Source organism: Dendropsophus ebraccatus, chromosome 10 (genome assembly GCF_027789765.1).
Source record: "Dendropsophus ebraccatus isolate aDenEbr1 chromosome 10, aDenEbr1.pat, whole genome shotgun sequence".
Classification (NCBI taxonomy): Eukaryota; Metazoa; Chordata; class Amphibia; order Anura; family Hylidae; genus Dendropsophus; species Dendropsophus ebraccatus.
This window is the reverse complement of record NC_091463.1, coordinates 9,388,752-9,409,567: the sequence shown is the minus strand read 5'-3', so window position 1 is coordinate 9,409,567 and position 20,816 is coordinate 9,388,752. Positions and strand designations below refer to the sequence as shown.

At 48.4% G+C, this 20,816-nt stretch overlaps 1 protein-coding gene and 1 long non-coding RNA gene across 3 annotated transcripts; both read left to right on the top strand.

The window, feature by feature from the left end:
* Positions 1-200: 200 nt before the first annotated feature.
* Positions 201-6,184, top strand: ZMYND19 (zinc finger MYND-type containing 19). 2 transcript variants are annotated; one of them, XM_069986200.1, is made up of 6 exons: positions 201-505; positions 2,779-2,838; positions 2,926-3,032; positions 3,404-3,544; positions 5,280-5,460; positions 5,549-6,184. In XM_069986200.1, exons 1-6 carry the CDS (start codon positions 455-457, stop codon positions 5,690-5,692), a joined length of 684 nt encoding a protein of 227 aa, XP_069842301.1. In that variant the 5' UTR covers positions 201-454; the 3' UTR covers positions 5,693-6,184. The 2 variants fall into 2 exon arrangements, with proteins under 2 accessions (XP_069842301.1, XP_069842302.1); XM_069986201.1 differs by lacking the exon at positions 201-505 and adding an exon at positions 640-726.
* A 13,453-nt stretch (positions 6,185-19,637) lies between these two features.
* LOC138766137 (uncharacterized) lies at positions 19,638-20,523 on the top strand. The gene is made up of 3 exons (XR_011358681.1): positions 19,638-19,721; positions 19,897-19,929; positions 20,253-20,523. It is a non-coding gene; the product is annotated as an uncharacterized lncRNA (long non-coding RNA).
* The last annotated feature ends 293 nt before the right edge of the window (positions 20,524-20,816 follow it).

Sequence of the window (20,816 nt, the reverse complement as noted above, 5' to 3'; positions counted from 1 at the left end):
TACGTCACTAGCTGGCGCCTAGAAATTCTTTTTCCCGCGAAACTGACGTCACTTGTCAGCCCGGCCCGCCCCTTCCCCTCGTGGCGTCAAGAAAGGCCGACAGGACCCGCCCATCGAGCTCCCTGATTGGCTCGCGTCTACCGGCCGCGCGCCATAGTCTTCCCGTCGTTATCTCCTGTGATTGGTCCGCCGGCGTCCCTGGCCCCGCCCCTTCTGGGTGTCGCCTGAGAGCGCGGCAGGGGGAGAGGCGGTGCGTGGCAGCCCAGGTCTCCCTCGTGCGGCGTCGGGGCGAGCCCGGTCGGTCGATCCCTGGCGTCACCGGCGACCGTTACCGGCCAAGTGGGAGGGGCTCGTCCACAGAAGACGCAGCGAGAACGCAGCAGGCTCAGCTCCTTCCAGGTGGACGGGCAGGAGAAGCGGCGTGCGTCTGTCACTCCCTCACCTCACACCGGCCATGACTGACTTCAAGCTCGGCATCGTGCGGCTCGGGCGGGTGGCCGGCAAGGTGAGACCCGGGCTCGGGGCTGCCCGCCATTAGTCGCCCACCTATTAATAATAACGACTAATTGGCAGGTCAAACACGTTGGTACGTAGGTCTCGTGTGGGCACACCCGCTTGTGGGCGGAGGCTTGTTGGCTCCACCCCCTGTCCAGGTTTAAAACCGGCCGCTTAGGGCGCTGTCAGCAGATGAGGCGGTGCCGCAGCGTCACCTAGTGGGTGACCCGGGTAATGCAGCGGTAGTCACCCCACCTGCAGAGGGCGCAGGAAGTGGCTGCAAAACTACAACCCCTCCATGTCCGGGCACCATGAGAGTTATACTACTGCAGCCGCTTTACTACTTCTATTATCCATAGTCAGTGATCACCTGGTGGCTGATAACAGCGGTCAATAGACTGCCTCCAGCTACTGCGGCTGATAACAGCGAGCGATAGACTGCCTCCAGCTACTGCGGCTGATAACAGCGAGCGATAGACTGCCTCCAGCTACTGCGGCTGATAACAGCGAGCGATAGACTGCCCCCAGCGGATGATAACAGTGAGCGATAGACTGCCCTCAGCGGATGATAACAGCGAGCGATAGACTGCCTCCAGCTACTGCGGCTGATAACAGCGAGCGATAGACTGCCCCCAGCTGCAGAGGCTGATAACAGCGAGTGATAGACTGCCCCAGCTGCAGAGGCTGATAACAGCGAGCGATAGACTGCCTCCAGCTGTGGCTGACAACAGTGAGCGATAGACTGCCCCAGCTGCAGAGGCTGATAACAGCGAGCGATAGACTACCCCAGCCCCTGCGGCTGACAACAGCGAGCGATAGACTGCCCCCAGCTGCAGAGGCTGATAACAGCGAGCGATAGACTGCCTCCAGCTGTGGCTGACAACAGTGAGCGATAGACTGCCCCAGCTGCAGAGGCTGATAACAGCGAGCGATAGACTACCCCAGCCCCTGCGGCTGACAACAGCGAGCGATAGACTGCCCCCAGCTGCAGAGGCTGATAACAGCGAGCGATAGACTGCCCCCAGCTGCAGAGGCTGATAACAGCGAGCGATAGACTGCCCCCAGCTGCAGAGGCTGATAACAGCGAGCGATAGACTGCCCCCAGCTGCAGAGGCTGATAACAGCGAGCGATAGACTGCCCCCAGCTGCAGAGGCTGATAACAGCGAGCGATAGACTGCCCCCAGCTGCAGAGGCTGATAACAGCGAGCGATAGACTGCCCCCAGCTGCAGAGGCTGATAACAGCGAGCGATAGACTGCCCCCAGCTGCAGAGGCTGATAACAGCGAGCGATAGACTGCCCCCAGCTGCAGAGGCTGATAACAGCGAGCGATAGACTGCCTCCAGCTGCAGAGGCTGATAACAGCGAGCGATAGACTGCCCCCAGCCCATGTGGCTGATAACAGCGAGCGATAGACTGCCCCCAGCTGCAGAGGCTGATAACAGCGAGCGATAGACTGCCCCCAGCCCATGTGGCTGATAACAGCGAGCGATAGACTGCCCCCAGCCCATGTGGCTGATAACAGCGAGCGATAGACTGCCCCCAGCCCATGTGGCTGATAACAGCGAGCGATAGACTGCCCCCAGCCCATGTGGCTGATAACAGCGAGCGATAGACTGCCCCCAGCCCATGTGGCTGATAACAGCGAGCGATAGACTGCCCCAGCCAAACAGCACATGGACCAGATTTACTGTCTGATCTGCCAGGGTTCTGACCTGGGGCAGAACTACAACTCCCATCATGCTCAGCGGCAGATAACACTATGGCACAGGTGTCCCACTTGTGGCCCTTCGGCTGTTACAGAACTACAGTCCCCATCATGTGTGGGCAGCCAAAGCTTTAGCATGATGGGGATTGTAGTCAGTGCCGGCTGTAGGGCGGTGGGTGCATTGTTCTCTCAGTGTCGGCCATGGCTCCTCCTGCTGCTGGGTGTGTGACACCTGCGGATTGTTCCCACACATTGGGTGTGTCCCTGCCTGAAGCTGCCGGGATCTCTCAGGCCTCGGTTACGTCACCGGCCTCACGTGCAGGATCCCTGTTTGCTGTCAGGGAGCGGTAAACAATCCCATTTATGTATTATCACAGCTGAGGGTTTGTTGCAGTTTCATCCAGTGTGAACAATCCCCTGTGCTGATCACTCCGGGCTGCAGACTGTTACACTTAGCTTTCAGGTGGAGCATCACCCCCTCTGCAGCCTCAGGCTATAACCAGGGATGCCCCATTCACTGACAGCAAGCAGAGATCTTGTATTGGCTGCAGAATTAACCCGACATTTTCCTTTCAGATAAAGTATACGCTGATCGATGAGCAGGACATCCCCCTGGTGGACAACTACTCATTTGAAGTAAGTTTTACTGTAGTCATTTATAGGATCCAGATATTTAAAGGGATTTTCTTATAGTAAAATCTTCCTCTTCCCCCTCTTTCTCAGGCTCGGATGGAGGTGGACGCCGATGGCAATGGGGCCAAGATCTTTGCTTACGCCTTTGACAAGTACAAGGGTCGGGGGTCAGGACGCCTGCTCCATGAATTGTTATGGTGAGTACCCGGCCACCCCTGTGTGTGTATACAGTGATTATTAGATATCATGTTTTAAAGGGGTTGTTGTTTTTTTTTTTTCCTTTCAAGAAATCAACTGCAGGAAGTGGTGTATTCTTTCCAGTCTGACACAGTGCTCTCTGCTGCCACCTCTGTCCATGTCAGGAACTGTCCAGAGCAGCAGCAAATCCCCATAGAAAGATTGGAAAGAATACACCACTTCCTGCAGGACATACAGCAGCTGATAAGTACTGGAAGACTGGAAATTTTTTAATGAAGTAAATTACAGATCTCTGGCATCAGTTGATTTGAAAGATTTTTTTTTTTTTTTTTTGTGAACTACCCCTTTAATAATCCTGACCCTGTTTTAGGCAGAGGCATAAAGGAGGGATTGCACCCGGCTTCCAGGTCTTACACCTCAACGGCATCACGGTGGATAATAGACTGGACAATCTGCAGCTGGTTCCCTGGGGATGGAAACCTGAGATAGAAGAAGTGTCGAGCAAGCAGAGGTAATGGCGGATGTCACGTAACCTGTGGCTAATCTGCTGTTGTGGAATTACAACTCCTAGTATGCACTAGTGGACTTAGGGAGAAAGGAGTAGTAGTTCACCAGATGGAAGAGGGTTACAGATCACATAGAATCATCAGCCAGTCTGAGGACTAGAGGCCATACCTGCAGCGGGTGCCAGGCCGCCATACAAATAGTAAAGTGTGTGATCACCAGCCCCATACTCTGAGCACATAACACCTGACATGTAATGACTATAATAACAGAATGTGGGCACAATACCCAACATAACTATACTACTCCAGAGCTGCACTCACTATTCTGCTGGTGGGGTCACTGTGTACAGACATTACTGATCCTGAGTTACATCCTGTATTATACCCCAGAGCTGTACTCACTATTCTGCTGGTGGGGTCACTGTGTACATACATTACATTACTGATCCTGAGTTACATCCTGTATTATACTCCAGAGCTGCACTCACTATTCTGCTGGTGGGGTCACTGTGTACATACATTACATTACTGATCCTGAGTTACATCCTGTATTATACTCCAGAGCTGCACTCTGTATTCTGCTGGTGGGGTCACTGTGTACATACAGGATGTAACTCAGGATAAGTAATATATGTACACAGTGACCCCACCAGCAGAATAGTGATTACAGCTCTGGTGTATAATACAGGATGCAACTCAGGATCAGTAATGTAATGTATGTACACAGTGACCCCCACCAGCAGAATAGTGAGTGCTGCTCTGGGGTATAATACAGGATGTAACTCAGGATCAGTAATGTAATGTATGTACACAGTGACCCCACCAGCAGAATAGTGAGTGCAGCTCTGGGGTATAATACAGGATGTAACTCAGGATCAGTAATGTATTATACTCCAGAGCTGCACTCACTATTCTGCTGCTGGGGTCACTGTGTACATACATTACTGATCCTGAGTTACATCCTGTATTATACTCCAGAGCTGCACTCACTATTCTGCTGCTGGGGTCACTGTGTACATACATTACTGATCCTGAGTTACATCCTGTATTATACTCCAGAGCTGCACTCACTATTCTGCTGGTGGGGTCACTGTGTACATACATTACTGATCCTGAGTTACATCCTGTATTATACTCCAGAGCTGTAATAACTATTCTGCTGCTGCTGCTGGTGGGGTCACTGTGCACATACATTACTGATCCTGAGTTACATCCTGTATTATACCCCAGAGCTGCACTCACTATTCTGCTGGTGGTGGGGTCACTGTGTACATACATTACATTACTGATCCTGAGTTACATCCTGTATTATACCCCAGAGCTGCACTCACTATTCTGCTGGTGGTGGGGTCACTGTGTACATACATTACATTACTGATCCTGAGTTACATCCTGTATTATACCCCAGAGCTGCACTCACTATTCTGCTGGTGGTGGGGTCACTGTGTACATACATTACATTACTGATCCTGTACTGATCCTGAGTTACATCCTGTATTATACTCCAGAGCTGCACTCACTATTCTGCTGGTGGTGGGGTCACTGTGTACATACATTACATTACTGATCCTGTACTGATCCTGAGTTACATCCTGTATTATACCCCAGAGCTGCACTCACTATTCTGCTGGTGGGGTCACTGTGTACATACATTACTGATCCTGAGTTACATCCTGTATTATACTCCAGAGCTGTAATCACTATTCTGCTGGTGGGGTGACTGTGTTGATCTGTTTGCAGGGAGCAGTCTCTCTATTGGTTGGCCATCCAGCAGCTTCCCACTGACCCCATAGAAGACTTGTTTCCTCTGCTGAACGTCACTCGCTGCTATAACGCTAACGGAGAAGTCGTCCGAGAAGAAGAGAATTCCTGTACTTACTACGAATGTCACTACCCCCCATGTACTATGATAGAAAAACAGGTGAGTACGGGGCTCCTTGGGGTATAGGGAGAGGGGGCTGAGGCTGCTGGGAGTTGTAGTATATCATTTTTTTTTCTTTGTTTTTCAGCTCCGTGAGTTTAATATATGTGGTAGATGCCAACTAGCGAGATACTGTGGTACTCAGTGCCAACAGAAGGACTGGCCCGCTCACAAAAAACACTGTTCAGAGAAGATCCGGATCATGCACTGCGAGCCGGACCCTGAGCGGTGACTCCCTCCCCCCTGCAGCAGCAGCTCTTCCTTTGCTGTACGTGCTCCATTATTTTGTACATGGAGGCCGGGATGTTGTGTTTTTTTGCACACGTTACATGTGACTGGTCATGGACGCCAGAGGCACTGAAGATAATCCTGTGACGCTTGAGCGGCCGGAGGGCCCGGACACTTGGCCTATGCCGCCTGGTGGGGGGACTTTGTGAGGAGCGGGACCCTCCCTTCCAGTATTACCGTCTCACAGACTACTGTGAAAGCTCCCGCCCCGGGGCTTGTAATTTATGTTGTTTGTAAAGTTTTATGTACAGTCGTTCTTTTTGCCGTTTTTATAATGTTTCAGGCCGCAGCTCTCGGGACGGCTTTCTGCCATTCATTGTGCCCATTTTGTTTTTTTGTTTTTTTACCAGGAACGAGGCACAAATCCATCTGGATGCATAAAGTCTGGTCTGTCCGGATCTGAAATATTATGCATGTAAAATTAAAAGAAAAGTAGATGGTGGCTGCCCAGTCTGATGCTGTTATTGTACCTGAGGGGCGGGGTTATTGTATGGGGGTAGACCCCCCCCTGGGGGCGGGGTTATTGTATGGGGGTAGACCCCCCCCCCCCCTGGGGGTGGGGTTATTGTATGGGGATAGACCCCCCTGGGGGCGGGGTTATTGTATGGGGATAGACCCCCCTGGGGGCGGGGTTATTGTATGGGGATAGACCCCCCTGGGGGGTGGGGTTATTGTATGGGGATAGACCCCCCTGGGGGGGTGGGGTGGGAACCCCTGTGCTCTCTACCTGGCCGCTCTCCATACAAGTCACTGTGAGATGAGGAAACTGACTGCTGTTCTGGTGTGCAGGTATGCTCGGCCCTATCACATGATCAGGGTAGCTTGGTCATCGCCAAATTGTATTATGGACATCAGCTGAGTATTGCAGCTCCCCCACAACTCTGTACAGTATATATATATATAATTTGTTGTCTAAGTTACCGTCCATCACTCTGCCCTAAAAGGAGTGGTAAGGCGTGCGTGTGTGTATATATAATATGTATATGTGGCTGGTATGTATATATTATGTACACATACCCGGCCCGATCACACAGTACATGCCGCAGAGTTTGTATTAGTTTATACTCTCCAGTAATCCAGAAGATCTGATAATCCGGTATCTCTTTATTTCCATGGTCACAGTTTCATCTTTTTGCTTGTAGCTATGGAAATGTATGGTTCTGCATGGACGCTGTGTAATAGAATGGGAGAGTGCTTTTATTCTCCGGTGTCACAGACGTTCCCAGAACCTGGCGTGCTGAAGGATAGAACGTCTCCTCACTTCTTTGACAGTCAGGGCTCAGAGATGGAAGGGGAGCGAGGAGGCGGTCTATCCTTCAGCACTCCAGGGGACTTGGACTTTTGAGGCTGAGCCCATTTGGACTGTAGTCGCTAGATGAAATGACAGGACCCCACACCCATCCATGCTGATGATTTACAGCATTGTAGGTAAAGGGGTGCTCCAGTAAAGTTTTTCCAAATCAACTGGTTTCAGAAAGTTATGCAGATTTGTAAATCACTTCTCTTTAAAAAAAAATCTCCAGATTTCCAGTACTTATCAGCTGCTGTATGTCCTGCAGGAAGTTGTGTATTCTCTCCAGTCCTGGAGAACATACGGCAGCTGATAAGTACTGGAACTCTGTGGATTTTTTTTTTTTTTAAATAGAAGTAATTTACAAATCTATATAAAGTTCTAAAACTAGTTGATTTGAAAGGAAAATATTTTTGCCGGAGTACCCCTTTAATGTGGACCCTTTTTTGGGGGGTTAATCTCCAGATGAATGCACTAATGGCAATGACTCTGAACTCCTTTACCCAGATGACTGCAACCCTGGTAGATCGAGGGAGAAGAGTTTCCAGACTTGCGACCTGTACAGTGAAAGTGTCCCCATCAGGAAGAGGGTTATTCCATTTTTTGTACACTAGGTGGCGTCACATGCCCTCGGCTGTTGGAAAGAAAAAGTAGAATCTACTGAAGGCAAAACACAATGTGGCCACAAGATGGCGGCAAAGCAGCAGGAATCAATAGCATCAGATTATTCTGAAAACAAGTGCTATAAAGAGCTGGGGAGTCAACGGGGCAATGCTGGGGCCTAAAAGGATGAGGGGCATGTATATCTGTATCCTTACTACTAAAATGATATACGCATGGCACTTCTCCTCAAAGATGCATCTGACTGGGGCAGCAGAGAGGTTACTGCAGTCAGTAGGTTAGTAGGGGCATATGAACGGTGCAATAATCTGGATGGCTAAAACACCTAAGGGAGAGCTCCGGCACTAGGAAGGAAAAAACACTGACAAACCTAGATTTCATACTAGGGACCTAGTATGAGTCGTGGTCCCCGTCAGCTCCAGCTGGATCACATCGCATGGCTTCCAGCTTGCTCAGTCAATCAGGCTCCAGTCCAGTACTTATCAGTTGTATGTCCTGCAGGTAGTGGTGTATTCATTCCAGTCTGAGTCTGACACAGTGCTCTCTGCTGCCAACTCTTGTAGATGTATCGGGGTGCCTATTGCAGGCAGGCCGGGGGGTAGGGGGTTATTCTCAGGATAGATGCAGCTCCCTACCAGTATGGCGTATCCTGTGGATATACAACACTGCACCTCCTGAACTGGTGGAATGTTCTGTGTGGGCCGTACATTGTGAGGGCACATAGGTGTTATACATTGGTGCTATTACCGAATCTATGAACGAAGTCTGGTTACAGTCTATGCACTAAGCCTGGATCTATTAGCGTATCTATGCAGTAGGCTTGGTTCTATTACCGTACCTATGCACTAAGCCTGGTTCTGTTACCGTATCTATGCACTAAGCCTGGATCTATTAGTGTATCTATGCAATAGGCTTGGTTCTATTACCGTACCTATGCACTAAGCCTGGTTCTGTTACCGTAACTGTGCAGCAGGCTTGACTGTCGTATCTATGTAGTTAGCTTGGTTCTATTAGCGTATATATGTATTCCTGGACGTCCTCCGGCAGCACAACAATGGGTTAAGTTCAGGTTCCCTGGAACAAGTCAGAAGAGACTAATTAGCAGTAATTAACAATCAAAGATAATTAAGCTCCTATAAGACCGCAGAGAGACCACCAACACACTGAGTTTTATTTCTTCTGCAAACATCTTAGAAGAGACTGTGGACTCTTAGGAGTCAGGTTTTTTATTATTATATTTATATATTTTTACTTTTGTCTTATACTAATATTATGTTTTATTTGTTTCAGAACACTATTGTGGGCTTAAACCTTCCTAAATATAGCAGCGAGGGTTCCTGCTAAGGAAGGTTTATTCTAGAGTTCCATGCAGCGAGTACCTGCAATAACTCTATCCTGTGTGCGGTCCCGCATATCCCCGGTGTTTCTGCTGAAGTTAGGGTCCTCCGGTGTCCTCCACGTGTCAAGATGGCGTTTCCGGGATTGGAGGTCAGACCGGATGTGACGTTACGGCCGGGGATGACGTGCTTCCGGCGGGAGGCACAAAGATTGCGGACCAATCGTGCGCGCCAGGAAATCCGGAAGTGACGTCACCGGAAGTGCCCAAACCGGAAGTGACGCGCGGCCCGAAGCAGACTGGAAAAAACCCGAGAAAAGGGTGGACCCTGGGGCCAGGTTCAAAAATCTGTATAAAATAGACGCTACAGAGTGTGAAGCATGGGAGTTGCCCCCTAAAATAAACCTAGCTGTAGCTAAGCTATCCAAGAACTCGGTTTATCCTTCTGATGAAGCAACATTACTGAAGGATGCTATGGATAAGAAAGCAGATACGCTGTCTAAAAAAGCTTATTCCTCTGCTTCCTTTACAGCTAAGGCTTCACTTGCAGCAGTCCCAGTCGCCCGAGCTCTCCGCACCTGGCTCAGTCATCTGACCAGAGATTTGGAAGAAGGAATACCACGTGAGGATATTATTAATAAAATCCCTCAGATGAAAAGAGCCGCTGAATTTTTATGTGACTATCCGGTTGATGTTCTCCGTTTGAGTTCTCGCACTCTGGCATTAACGAATTCCATACGCAGGTGTCTCTGGATTAAACAATGGTCGGGTGATCTCTCCTCTAAGAATAATTTCTGCTCTCTCCCCTTTGATCCAGAAAGCCTGTTCGGACCCCAACTTCACCCAATTCTAAAAGATATCAATGAAGACAAGGAGGCGGTGTATCCTTCATCTGTGAAGAAACAACCTGGGAAACCGTTTCATCGGAGACGCACCTCACCAAAATTTAAGAAAAACTATAGGCCTTTTCGCTTTCGCAATTCCCGACAGACCAGAGACTCGACAACCTACAATCCTAAAAAGGAAAAGCCGCAGTCCAAAAGATCTACAGAGCAATGACGCCAGGCTATCAGTTCCACCAGTGGGGGCAAGGCTGCTACATTTTTCTTCCACCTGGCGGAAGTCTACAGAAGATTTGTGGGTGCACAAAGTCGTCTCCGTGGGTCTCTCACTAGAGTTCAGAACCATTCCTCAGGACAAGTTCTTCATAAACACCTCATCCGATCCTCACCTTCCCCCCCCCTGGTCCAGCAGTTCCTGTTGAAAGGTGCCCTGGAAGAGGTTCCATTCAGTCAAAGAGGCCGAGGGGTATATTCCAGACTATTCACCGTGCCAAAGCCAAACAAAAAGTTCCGGCTAGTAATAGACCTAACCTACCTAAACAGGCACCTGGTATCCAAACACTTCAAAATGGAAAATATAAAATCAGTCATCGCCTGTCTGCAGCCAAACGATTTTTTTGCATTAATAGACTTAACAGATGCATACCTGCATATTCCAGTGATTCCAGCTCACAGGAAGTTTCTGCGAGTAGCTATCCTCGATCATCAGACTCAGAATCACTACCAGTTTACATGCCTTCCCTTCGGCCTGTCCTCCGCGCCAAGGGTATTTACAAAAGTGGCCGTAGTTCTAACAGCAGCTCTTCGTCTACAGGGAATAACCGTAATACCGTACTTAGACGATTGGCTCATCAAAGCACAGTCAGAGTCTCTCCTTCGCTCTCAGCTGGCCACCACTCTAAACTTTCTTCAAGAACACGGGTTTATCATAAACGGAGAAAAGTCTCAACTGGTTCCCGCACAAAGGGTCCAATATCTAGGATTTGTTCTGGATTTGCACCAAATGACTCTTACTCTTTCAACCGAAAGAATCCGGAAACTGAGAGCAGAAGTCCGAAATGTAATAGTCCATCCTCATTCTTCAGTAAGACGAGCGATGAGGACTCTAGGCTGCCTAACATCATCCATAGACGCTGTGAACTGGGCACGGGCACACACGAGAGCTCTTCAGGAGGACATCCTGACATCATGGAAGAGGACTTCTTCAACCTTAGACAAGCCACTATTCATTTCTCACAAGACAAGACAAGACCTGACATGGTGGTTGCATCCAGGCCGTCTAGAGACAGGAGTATCTCTCTTACCTCGTCCGAAAGTGACCGTCACCACGGATGCCTCGTTCTGGGCTTGGGGTGCCCATGTAGGGAAAAGGTGGATCCAGAATGCTTGGTCCTCACAAGAGAGGATGATGTCATCAAACTGGAAAGAGCTGCACGCAGTCAGATTGGCGTTACAGCATTTTCTTCCTCTGATTCGCCACAAAGAGGTCTTGGTGCAGTCAGACAACATGGCAACAGTCTTCTATCTGAAGAAGCAAGGGGGAACGAGATCCGATTCCTTGATGTCGGAATGCAGACTACTATTCCAGTGGGCAGAGAAGAACATTCTTGCCATTTCAGCAGTTCACATAAGAGGGGTCCTGAATGTGACAGCAGATGCCCTCAGCAGGCATCGCCTGATGCCGGGCGAATGGTGCCTGAACCCCAAGATCTTCAGGGAAATAACCCAAAAGTTTGGTCTCCCAGAAGTAGACGTGATGGCCACCAGTCAGAATGCAAAACTCAAGAAGTTTTGTTCCCTGGTCCGTCATCAGAACCCCTACGTGCTGGACGGGATGTCCATGTCTTGGAAGACAACTTTTGTCTATGCCTACCCTCCGGTTCCTCTGATTCAGAAGGTTCTAGAAAAAGTCAAACAAGAGAGGGCCAAAGCCATCTTAATTCTCCCGTTCTGGCCTCGCAGGGCCTGGTTCTCGCTCGTCTGGTCACTCTAGAGAGGAAGATTCTGGAAGCTACCACCTCGTCCCGACCTCCTTTCCCAGAGGGGACTATACCACCCAGATCTCGAGAGACTCCACGTAACAGCCTGGTTGGTGAACTAGATCAACTTCGCCAAGAAGGTTTCTCAGAAGAAGTCATACAAACCTTAGCAAAAGCCAGGAAACCAAACACGCTCAAGACATGAAAGAATCTGGAAGGTCTTTAAGTCTACCATCAGCCCTTCTACCTCAGAAGTTTCCCTCCCTTCAGTTCTACACTTCTTGCAAGAAGGATTGAAAAAAGGTCTGAAACTAAATACTTTGAAGCTGCAATTCACAGCGATTAATGCACATCTTAATGGGAAATTTTCGAATAATCCGATGGTCAAGACTTTCTTCAAAGCTGTGAAGAATATAGTACCTGCAGTAAGAAGTCCCTTGCCTTCCTGGGATCTACTCCTGGTGTTAAAGCATCTGGTTCAAGAACCATTCGAACCACTTGAAACGGCAGACATAAAATATGTGTCATGGAAAACACTTTTTCTGGTCGCTATGGCTTCAGCAAGAAGGGTGAGCGAACTCCAGGCGCTGTCATCGAGGGAACCTTACCTGAGAGACCTGGGTGACTGTTTAGTATTACGTACCCTTCCGGGGTTTCGCCCCAAAGTATCATCATCCTTCAACATGAATCAGGAGATCGTCCTGCCTTCCATTGACTCTACGGATCCTGCAGTGGCACTACTGGATGTGAGGAGATCAGTCTTATGCTATCTGAGCAGAGTCAGTGCAGTAAGAAAATCTGAACACCTCTTCCTTCTTTTTTCTTCATCAACAGAAGGTAATAAAGCATCCAAGCCCACCCTGTCCAGGTGGATTAGAGACACTATAGCTTTCTGCTACAATAAAGAAGGTCTTGAAATTCCAAGTCATCTCCGAGCTCATTCGACGAGATCTACTGCCACCTCCTGGGCAGAATCCAGATGCGTTCCGCAGGAAGAAATCTGCAGAGCGGCGACGTGGGCAAGTCCGGCCACCTTCATCCGACATTACAGATTAGACATGTCTACCTACTCAGCCTTCGGCAAAAAAGTGCTACGAGGGGCTGCAGAGAGTATTTCCCCCCCTTAAAAGGCTTCACAAATCCCATTGTTGTGCTGCCGGAGGACGTCCAGGAAGGAAATAAAATTTGTCACCTGTAATTTTCTTTTCCTGGAGTCCGAAGGCAGCACAAAGGCCCCCCCAATAAAGTTGTTTTTTGCTGCATACTACTCAGTGTGTTGGTGGTCTCTCTGCGGTCTTATAGGAGCTTAATTATCTTTGATTGTTAATTACTGCTAATTAGTCTCTTCTGACTTGTTCCAGGGAACCTGAACTTAACCCATTGTTGTGCTGCCTTCGGACTCCAGGAAAAGAAAATTACAGGTGACAAATTTTATTTCCGTAAGCTTGGTTCTATTACTGTATCTATGTAGTTGGCTTGATTCCATTACCGTATCTATGCACTAATTCATGTTCTATTAGCGTATCTATGTAATAGGCTTGGTTCTATTACCGTACCTATGCACAAAGCCTGGATCTATTAGCGTATCTATGTTGTAGGTTTGGTTCTATTACCGATTGACTCTGTTGGGGCTCATTTACATGTAATTACCCGTAATTCAGCCCGAAATTGCGGATCTGCAGTTATGTATTAAAGTTAGTGTTCACGCAATCTGTAGTTTAAAAGTACGCATTCTGATCCACAGATCATGTGACCTTTTTAGGGGTTCGGCATCTTTTTTGAACCAGTTCAACGATATTACCGAGCACTGCATTTTATTTTATTTTTTTTTTGGTGGGGGGATACACAATAAAATATGGATTGCGGATGTACTCTATACAGATTTCTGTCCGGATCAGAATACAACGCCTTACTGTATCTATGCTGTATGCTATATTAAGAGAGGCTAGGTTTATAGCAGCCGCAAGAGAGGCTAGGTTTATAGCAGCCGCAAGAGAGGCTAGGTTTATAGCAGCCACAAGAGAGGCTAGGTTTATAGCAGCCACAAGAGAGGCTAGGTTTATAGCAGCCACAAGTGAGGCTAGGTTTATAGCAGCCACAAGTGAGGCTAGGTTTATAGCAGCCACAAGAGAGGCTAGGTTTATAGCAGCCGCAAGAGAGGCTAGGTTTATAGCAGCCGCAAGAGAGGCTAGGTTTATAGCAGCCACAAGTGAGGCTAGACTTTATTTGATATTATTTGAAAAACATACAAGCCACAACATATGTGCCACTGTCACACAAAGGAGAGATGTTTTTGTATAGTGTTACTCTCACCTTTAGATGCTGAACATGAACGGTATTGACATCAAACACTTGTCTGGATATCCCTGGCCGGTCCTGATGCAAGCCACAGTGATACAAACAGGGAGATGTCCCTGCATCACAATTCTGGCTTCTCAAGGGCCCCAAACCCAGGACCTAGGCATTAGTTGTTAGCGGAAAGGACTCATGTGAACAAGAAATACTTTGTATATGATGTAGATGCGGTGTCCTACCACACGTGTTGCTATTGGTTACACCCTTTTGCAAAAGCCTGTACTTATTGTAGGTAAGTGGTGATGTAGTAGTGATAAAATTTCACCACAAGATGCTGCTATGTAAGATGTCACGGGGATCTGTGAACCAATAAGAGTATCTTCTTCTCCTTTCCTATCATCTTCTCTACTTCTTCTATGTGCACACTTCACCCATTCACATTACACCTTACAGTGGCTGCAGATAGGAAATCGTGTAAGAAAGTGTGGGTCTTTTGATGTTGGACTTTGTATAGGAAGGACACAGGCTAGAGCGCTTCCTACAGTGGTTTGATTGGGCCCTAGCCCTCTGCCATGTCCCCAGCCTTAAAAGTCAGTCTTATGCTGTGTTTACACGGAACGATTATTGTGCGAATTCTCACGATAACAGTCGAATTTGAACGATAATCGTAGATCGCAGATCGTTCCATGTGAACAGTCGTTCGCCGATTTTAACCAATGTGTGAGATAGGCTTAAGAGATCGCAAAACGAATTTCTGTACAATATATCGTACCATCTAAACGCTGATCGTTATGAAAAAAAAAAACCTTACTCCGACATTGTTAATCGTACGATCGGGCGAATTATCGTTCCGTGCAAACGTAGCATTAGTCAGGTTTCTGTACAGTGAGGAAGCAAGACAAGACATAGCTAACAGTTTCTCTTTAAGTAACTCTACACAACACTATGCAGAGTTAAGTTCTTCACAAGAGAGGACAAGTCAGAGAGTAACTCAACCCACGCCGTGGACTAGGAGAGTCACAGTGCAGGACAGTATCTGCAGAAAGCTAGGATAGAGAAAAGTTGCTAGAAGCCTTGGAACTCTATCTCGCAGCGTTGGTGTCGGCAGGAAACCCTCAGCAGTCTGCTCACCCCAGGTAACAAGGTCTGGGCCTTGTTTCACCCTCTAGGACGGGTCACCCGACACTGGTGGGTCATTCCGACAATAGGTGGTTCATTCCGACGAGCACGGGCACAGGTATTCTCAAGTATTCTTCTATTTCTACCTCATCCTACAACATCTCGGCAGAGCACAGTACTACTTGGGTCGGGACTCTCACGACATCCTCCTCACTGCTCCTCTGATTCTTTGTATCTCACAACATGCAACCCAGTCGGCATGACTGTACCACTCGCTATACTCTTATCTCAGCTCTGGATCCTGTACTATCAAGTGTGTTGCAAGGTGTAACCGGCCCTTTAAAATAAAAGCAGGTGTGCCACCATACCTGTGTGCCCAACCGGCACTGGCGTCACGACATAACATCTCAGGGTCCGGTTACATCTCGGCCAACCACCATACCGCTGGCCTCACACTCTACCACTTAGCAAGTGACCCGCCGTACCTCCACACTACCACGGGGGTGCGTCAGCACATATATATTATGAATCATGCAGCCAACGCATTTCAGGAATATTACTACTCCCTTCATCAGGTCCAAGGTATGATAACAGTGCAAAACATAGGATGGATGTAGTTAAAAGCATTGATTGTAAACCGATACTATAAAACATAAGTAAGAAGCATTGCTGATATAAAAGTCCAAACAGTGATCTGCAGATATACAATGGAAAAGGATAGATCTATAGCTCAGGTGTAAAGAGGAGGGAAGCGGGTGTGTGGGGCGAGATTACTTTGTATGATCAAAGGAAAGGCTGACGCTTCACAGCCAATGGACGTGTGGGCAGTGCACGGCAAGTTTACCGACCTCGGGTCAAATTCTAAAGTTCAAGTAGTTAAAAATTCATGTTACATCTGCCAGATTTTTCTTTTTTAGTCCTTTTTATCTATTGATTTTCTGCCGGTGTTGGAGGTTTTTTTTGTATGCTTCCTTAAAGGGGTACCTTAGTGATTGATTTACTGGTCCCAAAAAGTTATACAGATTTGTAAAAATCTCCCATCTTCTAGTACTTATCAACTGCTGTATGTCCCGCAGGAAGTGATGAATTCTCTCCCGTCTGACACAGTGCTCTCTGCTGCCACCTCTGTCCATGTCAGGAACTGTCCAGAGGTTTTCTATTGGGATTTGCTGCTGCTTTGGACAGTTCCTGCCTGATCTTTATAGTGTGCGCTGCTGTCATAACTTTTAATGCTCACTAGCTCCCTTCTTAGTGGCTTCATACAGTGATCCATGCCCATATTACAATTAAAAACCATGCCTCAGACTGATCCCAATGTCACAATAGTCTACTGGGTTCGCACTGCAGTATGAAGAAATACTGTAGCGTATAATCGGGACTATACTATTCAGCGTAGTGATTTGCACATTTCACACGGGTGTATACGTAATTTTAAAAGATTCAATAAAAATTCATTCTTAACCACCGGGGGAAAAGGGGTATACTAACTAGTTCTCTTCCATCAATTCCAATAGATTTATACCTCCCAGTTTGGTCAGGGTATAGTATTAGAACGTGTCTGATAGGCGGTGCCATCATACAGAAAACAATTGGTTACCTCAAGACAATCGGGAACAATAGTTGTTAGCTGTAGGTATATCAGCATATCATTCTCCCATTCTACAGGACAGAGAAGGGTGAATGAGAAGGTTTGCCTCAGGAAGCTGGGAGGCTAGGATGGCCTCACATGGGGAAAGGATAGGCTCTCCTCAGACAGCAGAGAGGCTCAGCAGTTATAGAGCAGGTACAGAGGGGCTCAGCGGGTGTAGAGCAGGTACAGAGGGGCTCAGCGGGTGTAGAGCAGGTACAGAGGGGCTCAGCGGGTGTAGAGCAGGTACAGAGGGGCTCAGCGGGTGTAGAGCAGGTACAGAGGGGCTCAGCGGGTGTAGAGCAGGTACAGAGGGGCTCAGCGGGTGTAGAGCAGGTACAGAGGGGCTCAGCGGGTGTAGAGCAGGTACAGAGGGGCTCAGCGGGTATAGAGCAGGTACAGAGGGGCTCAGCGGATATAGAGCAGGTACAGAGGGGCTCAGCGGGTATAGAGCAGGTACAGAGGGGCTCAGCGGGTATAGAGCAGGTACAGAGGGGCTCAGCGGGTATAGAGCAGGTACAGAGGGGCTCAGCGGGTATAGAGCAGGTACAGAGGGGCTCAGCGGGTATAGAGCAGGGACAGAGGGGCTCAGCGGGTATAGAGCAGGGACAGAGGGGCTCAGCGGGTATAGAGCAGGGACAGAGGGGCTCAGCGGGTATAGAGCAGGGACAGAGGGGCTCAGCGGGTATAGAGCAGGGACAGAGGGGCTCAGCGGGTATAGAGCAGGGACAGAGGGGCTCAGCGGGTACAGAGGGGATCATCAGGTATAGAGCAGGTATAGAGGGGATCAGCGGGTATAGAGCAGGTACAGAGGGGCTCAGCAGGTATAGAGCAGGTACAGAGGGGCTCAGCGGGTATAGAGCAGGTACAGAGGGGCTCATCAGGTACAGAGGGGCTCATCAGGTACAGAGGGGATCATCAGGTATAGAGCAGGTATAGAGGGGATCAGCGGGTATAGAGCAGGTACAGAGGGGCTCAGCGGGTATAGAACAGGTACAGAGGGGATCAGCGGGTATAGAACAGGTACAGAGGGGATCAGCGGGTATAGAACAGGTACAGAGGGGCTCAGCAGGTATAGAGCAGGTACAGAGGGGCTCAGGGGCTGTAGGTGGACATACCCGGCCATGACTGCAGGAAAACAAGTCCTTACGGAGCTCCTGTGATGAGCCCTCGCGGTATTATAGCAGAGGCTCTGCTAGTCACTTGCTAGGTGGTGAAGTGTGAGGCCAGCGGTATGGTGGTTGGCCGAGATGTAACCGGACCCTGAGATGTTATGTCATGATGCCAGTGCCGGTTGGGCACACAGGTATGGGGGCACACCTGCTTTTATTTTAAAGGGCCGGTTACACCTTGTTCCCCTGTGGTCAGTGACCTGCCGGGCTGCTACGGGGTCCCTTGGGTTGTTATCACGGTGGTCCGGAGTGGTGTAGTGACACACCCGGACTACTGAAACTACCACCCACAGAAAGGGGAAATGTCCCAAGCATATGGTGTGTGCTGTGTTAGTGCAGGACGAAGAATCACAGAGTCTCTTTACAATAAATAAACTCTTGTTTACTCTGAAAATAGTTGTGTGCAGTAGAACATACAGCTTTGCATTGACAGAGTACTTTAGGCTTCATATGACACTTGATAGTTTGAGAACCAGATCTGTAATAACAGTAAAGCAAGTAGCACAGCTGTGCTGAGTGAGTTGCATGTTAAGAGATATAAAGGATCATAAGAGCAGAGAAGAGGATGTTGTGAGAGTCCCACCCCAAGTAGTACTGTGCTCTGCGGAGATGTTGGAGGATGAGGTAGAAATAGAAGAATACTTGAAAGAGAATACTTGTGCCCGTGCATCGACTCTTGTCAGAATGAACCACCTCTTGCCCTATCAGTTTCGGGGGACCCGTCTTAGAGGGTGACACGAGACCCAGACCTTGTTACCTGGGATGAGCGGAATGCTGAGGGTTTCCTGCTGCCACCCAAGCTGCGAGATAGAGTTCATAAGCTCTTAGCAACTTTGCTCTATCCGGATCAGTTCCAAGCTTTCTGCTGTTGTGGAGTCTCCTAGTCCACGGCGTGGGTTGGGTTAATCTCTGACTTGTCCTCTCATGTGAAGGGCTTGACACTGCATAGTGTTTTGTAGAGTTACTGAGGGAGAAACTGTTAGCTGAATAAGACTGACTCTTGAGACTGGGGACCTGGCAAAGGGCCAGGGCCCAAAAGACCTCTGTAGAGAGTGTTCTAGCTTGCGTCCTTCCTCTACAAAGTCCAGACATAAAAGACCACTACACTTCCTCTACCCACGTGATTTCCTATCTACAGCTACTGTAAAGTGTGCTGTGAATGGGTGAAGAGTGCATACAGAAGAAGTAAAGAAGAAGATGATAGGACAGAAGATACTCCCATTGGTTCACAGATCCATGTGACACATAAACAAACAATAACCCTTTCCATACTTCAGCTGTGCAGCAACGAAGTACATATACCTACAATAGTGACATCTTGTGGCGAAACTTTATCACTACTACATCACCACTTACACACACAATAAGTACAGGCTTTTGCGAAGGGTGTAACCAATAGCAACACCCGTGGTGGGACACCACACTTCCTCCAAGGGAAAAATGGGATTGGCAAGAACAGGAAGGGGTTAATGGATTGCAAAGAATTTTTACCAGGAACCTTGCTGAACCGATGGATTGCTTCATGTATTTACTGCACAAAGTTTACTGTCCGTCTGCGGCTCCATTCATCCCTGATTCTGGGTTTGCTCACAGTGCAGAGGTTGCGTGGTATATAAAGAGGTTGTATAGACTGCCACACAGTGAGAGGGTAGACATGTGGATGACCCTGAGCCTGGCCGCCATCGCCCAAGGTAAATGATCTGATGTTATACAGCCCCCTCAGCAAGGGTATAAGATTAGCAGACGTGGTTAGTTGGGTGACAGGTGGCTCACAATCTCTGAACAGCCTGGGGCCCATGGAACCTTTAATCCACTCCCTGGATACGTGATCCTATAATGGTGATAATTCTCTCATGTATCCTGTAGGTGGCGGGTACTGCAAAGACTCCAGGTACCAAGGTAAGTGGCCTCATGAGGGGAAGAATCGCTGGTTATAACATTCCTGAATACCAGAGGAATCTATTGTCACTTTACCACATGCTGCAAGATTTGCCATGTTACTCCATGCCACATAAAATGATATACTAACATATACCAGCCCGACAAAGGGGCCACTGTGATGGCCTCCAAGAGCCTGCATTCTGCAGAATAGCCACCAGATGGCACCAGTCACCTTCCTCTCACTGTGTGTACAGTATATAGGTGCCCAAGACTGCAAAACTCTGCAGGAGCAAGGGGCCATCATAAGTGACTGGTATTGTCCTCTCTGTTCCCATGTGCAGGTGTTCCAGAGACGTTGGGATGGATCCGTAGATTTCAACCGTGACTGGAAATCTTACACAGAAGGATTCGGAAGCCATCAGGAATTCTGGCTGGGGAATGAAAACATCCACAAGCTGAATGACCCCTACTAATATAAATGGACGGGATAGTGTCTCCTCCCACCAGATCAGCAAACTGTGTTCTGAAATATTCTGTGCTGCTGTAGGCCCTGCTCCTATCAGACTGTGATACATCCGCCTCTTCTGTATACACCCAGTGCTCAGATCAGCAGGTAACAGACATAAAGATATGGCTGTCACTATGACCTCTGTCTCCTCACAGGTAACTGGGAGCTATGCGTTGACCTCCAGGATTTTGACGCCGTTAAGTATCACGCCAAATACTCCTCCTTCAGTACTCTATGTGAGAAGGACAAGTACAAGTTACTGCTGGGGGTGTAATACTGAGATATGGTGCTTTTACACGGAACCATTATCGTTCAAATTTTCGCGATAACAATCGCACTTGAGCGATAATCGGCTCGTGTAAACGCTGCAAACGATCAAACAACGAGCGAGAAATCA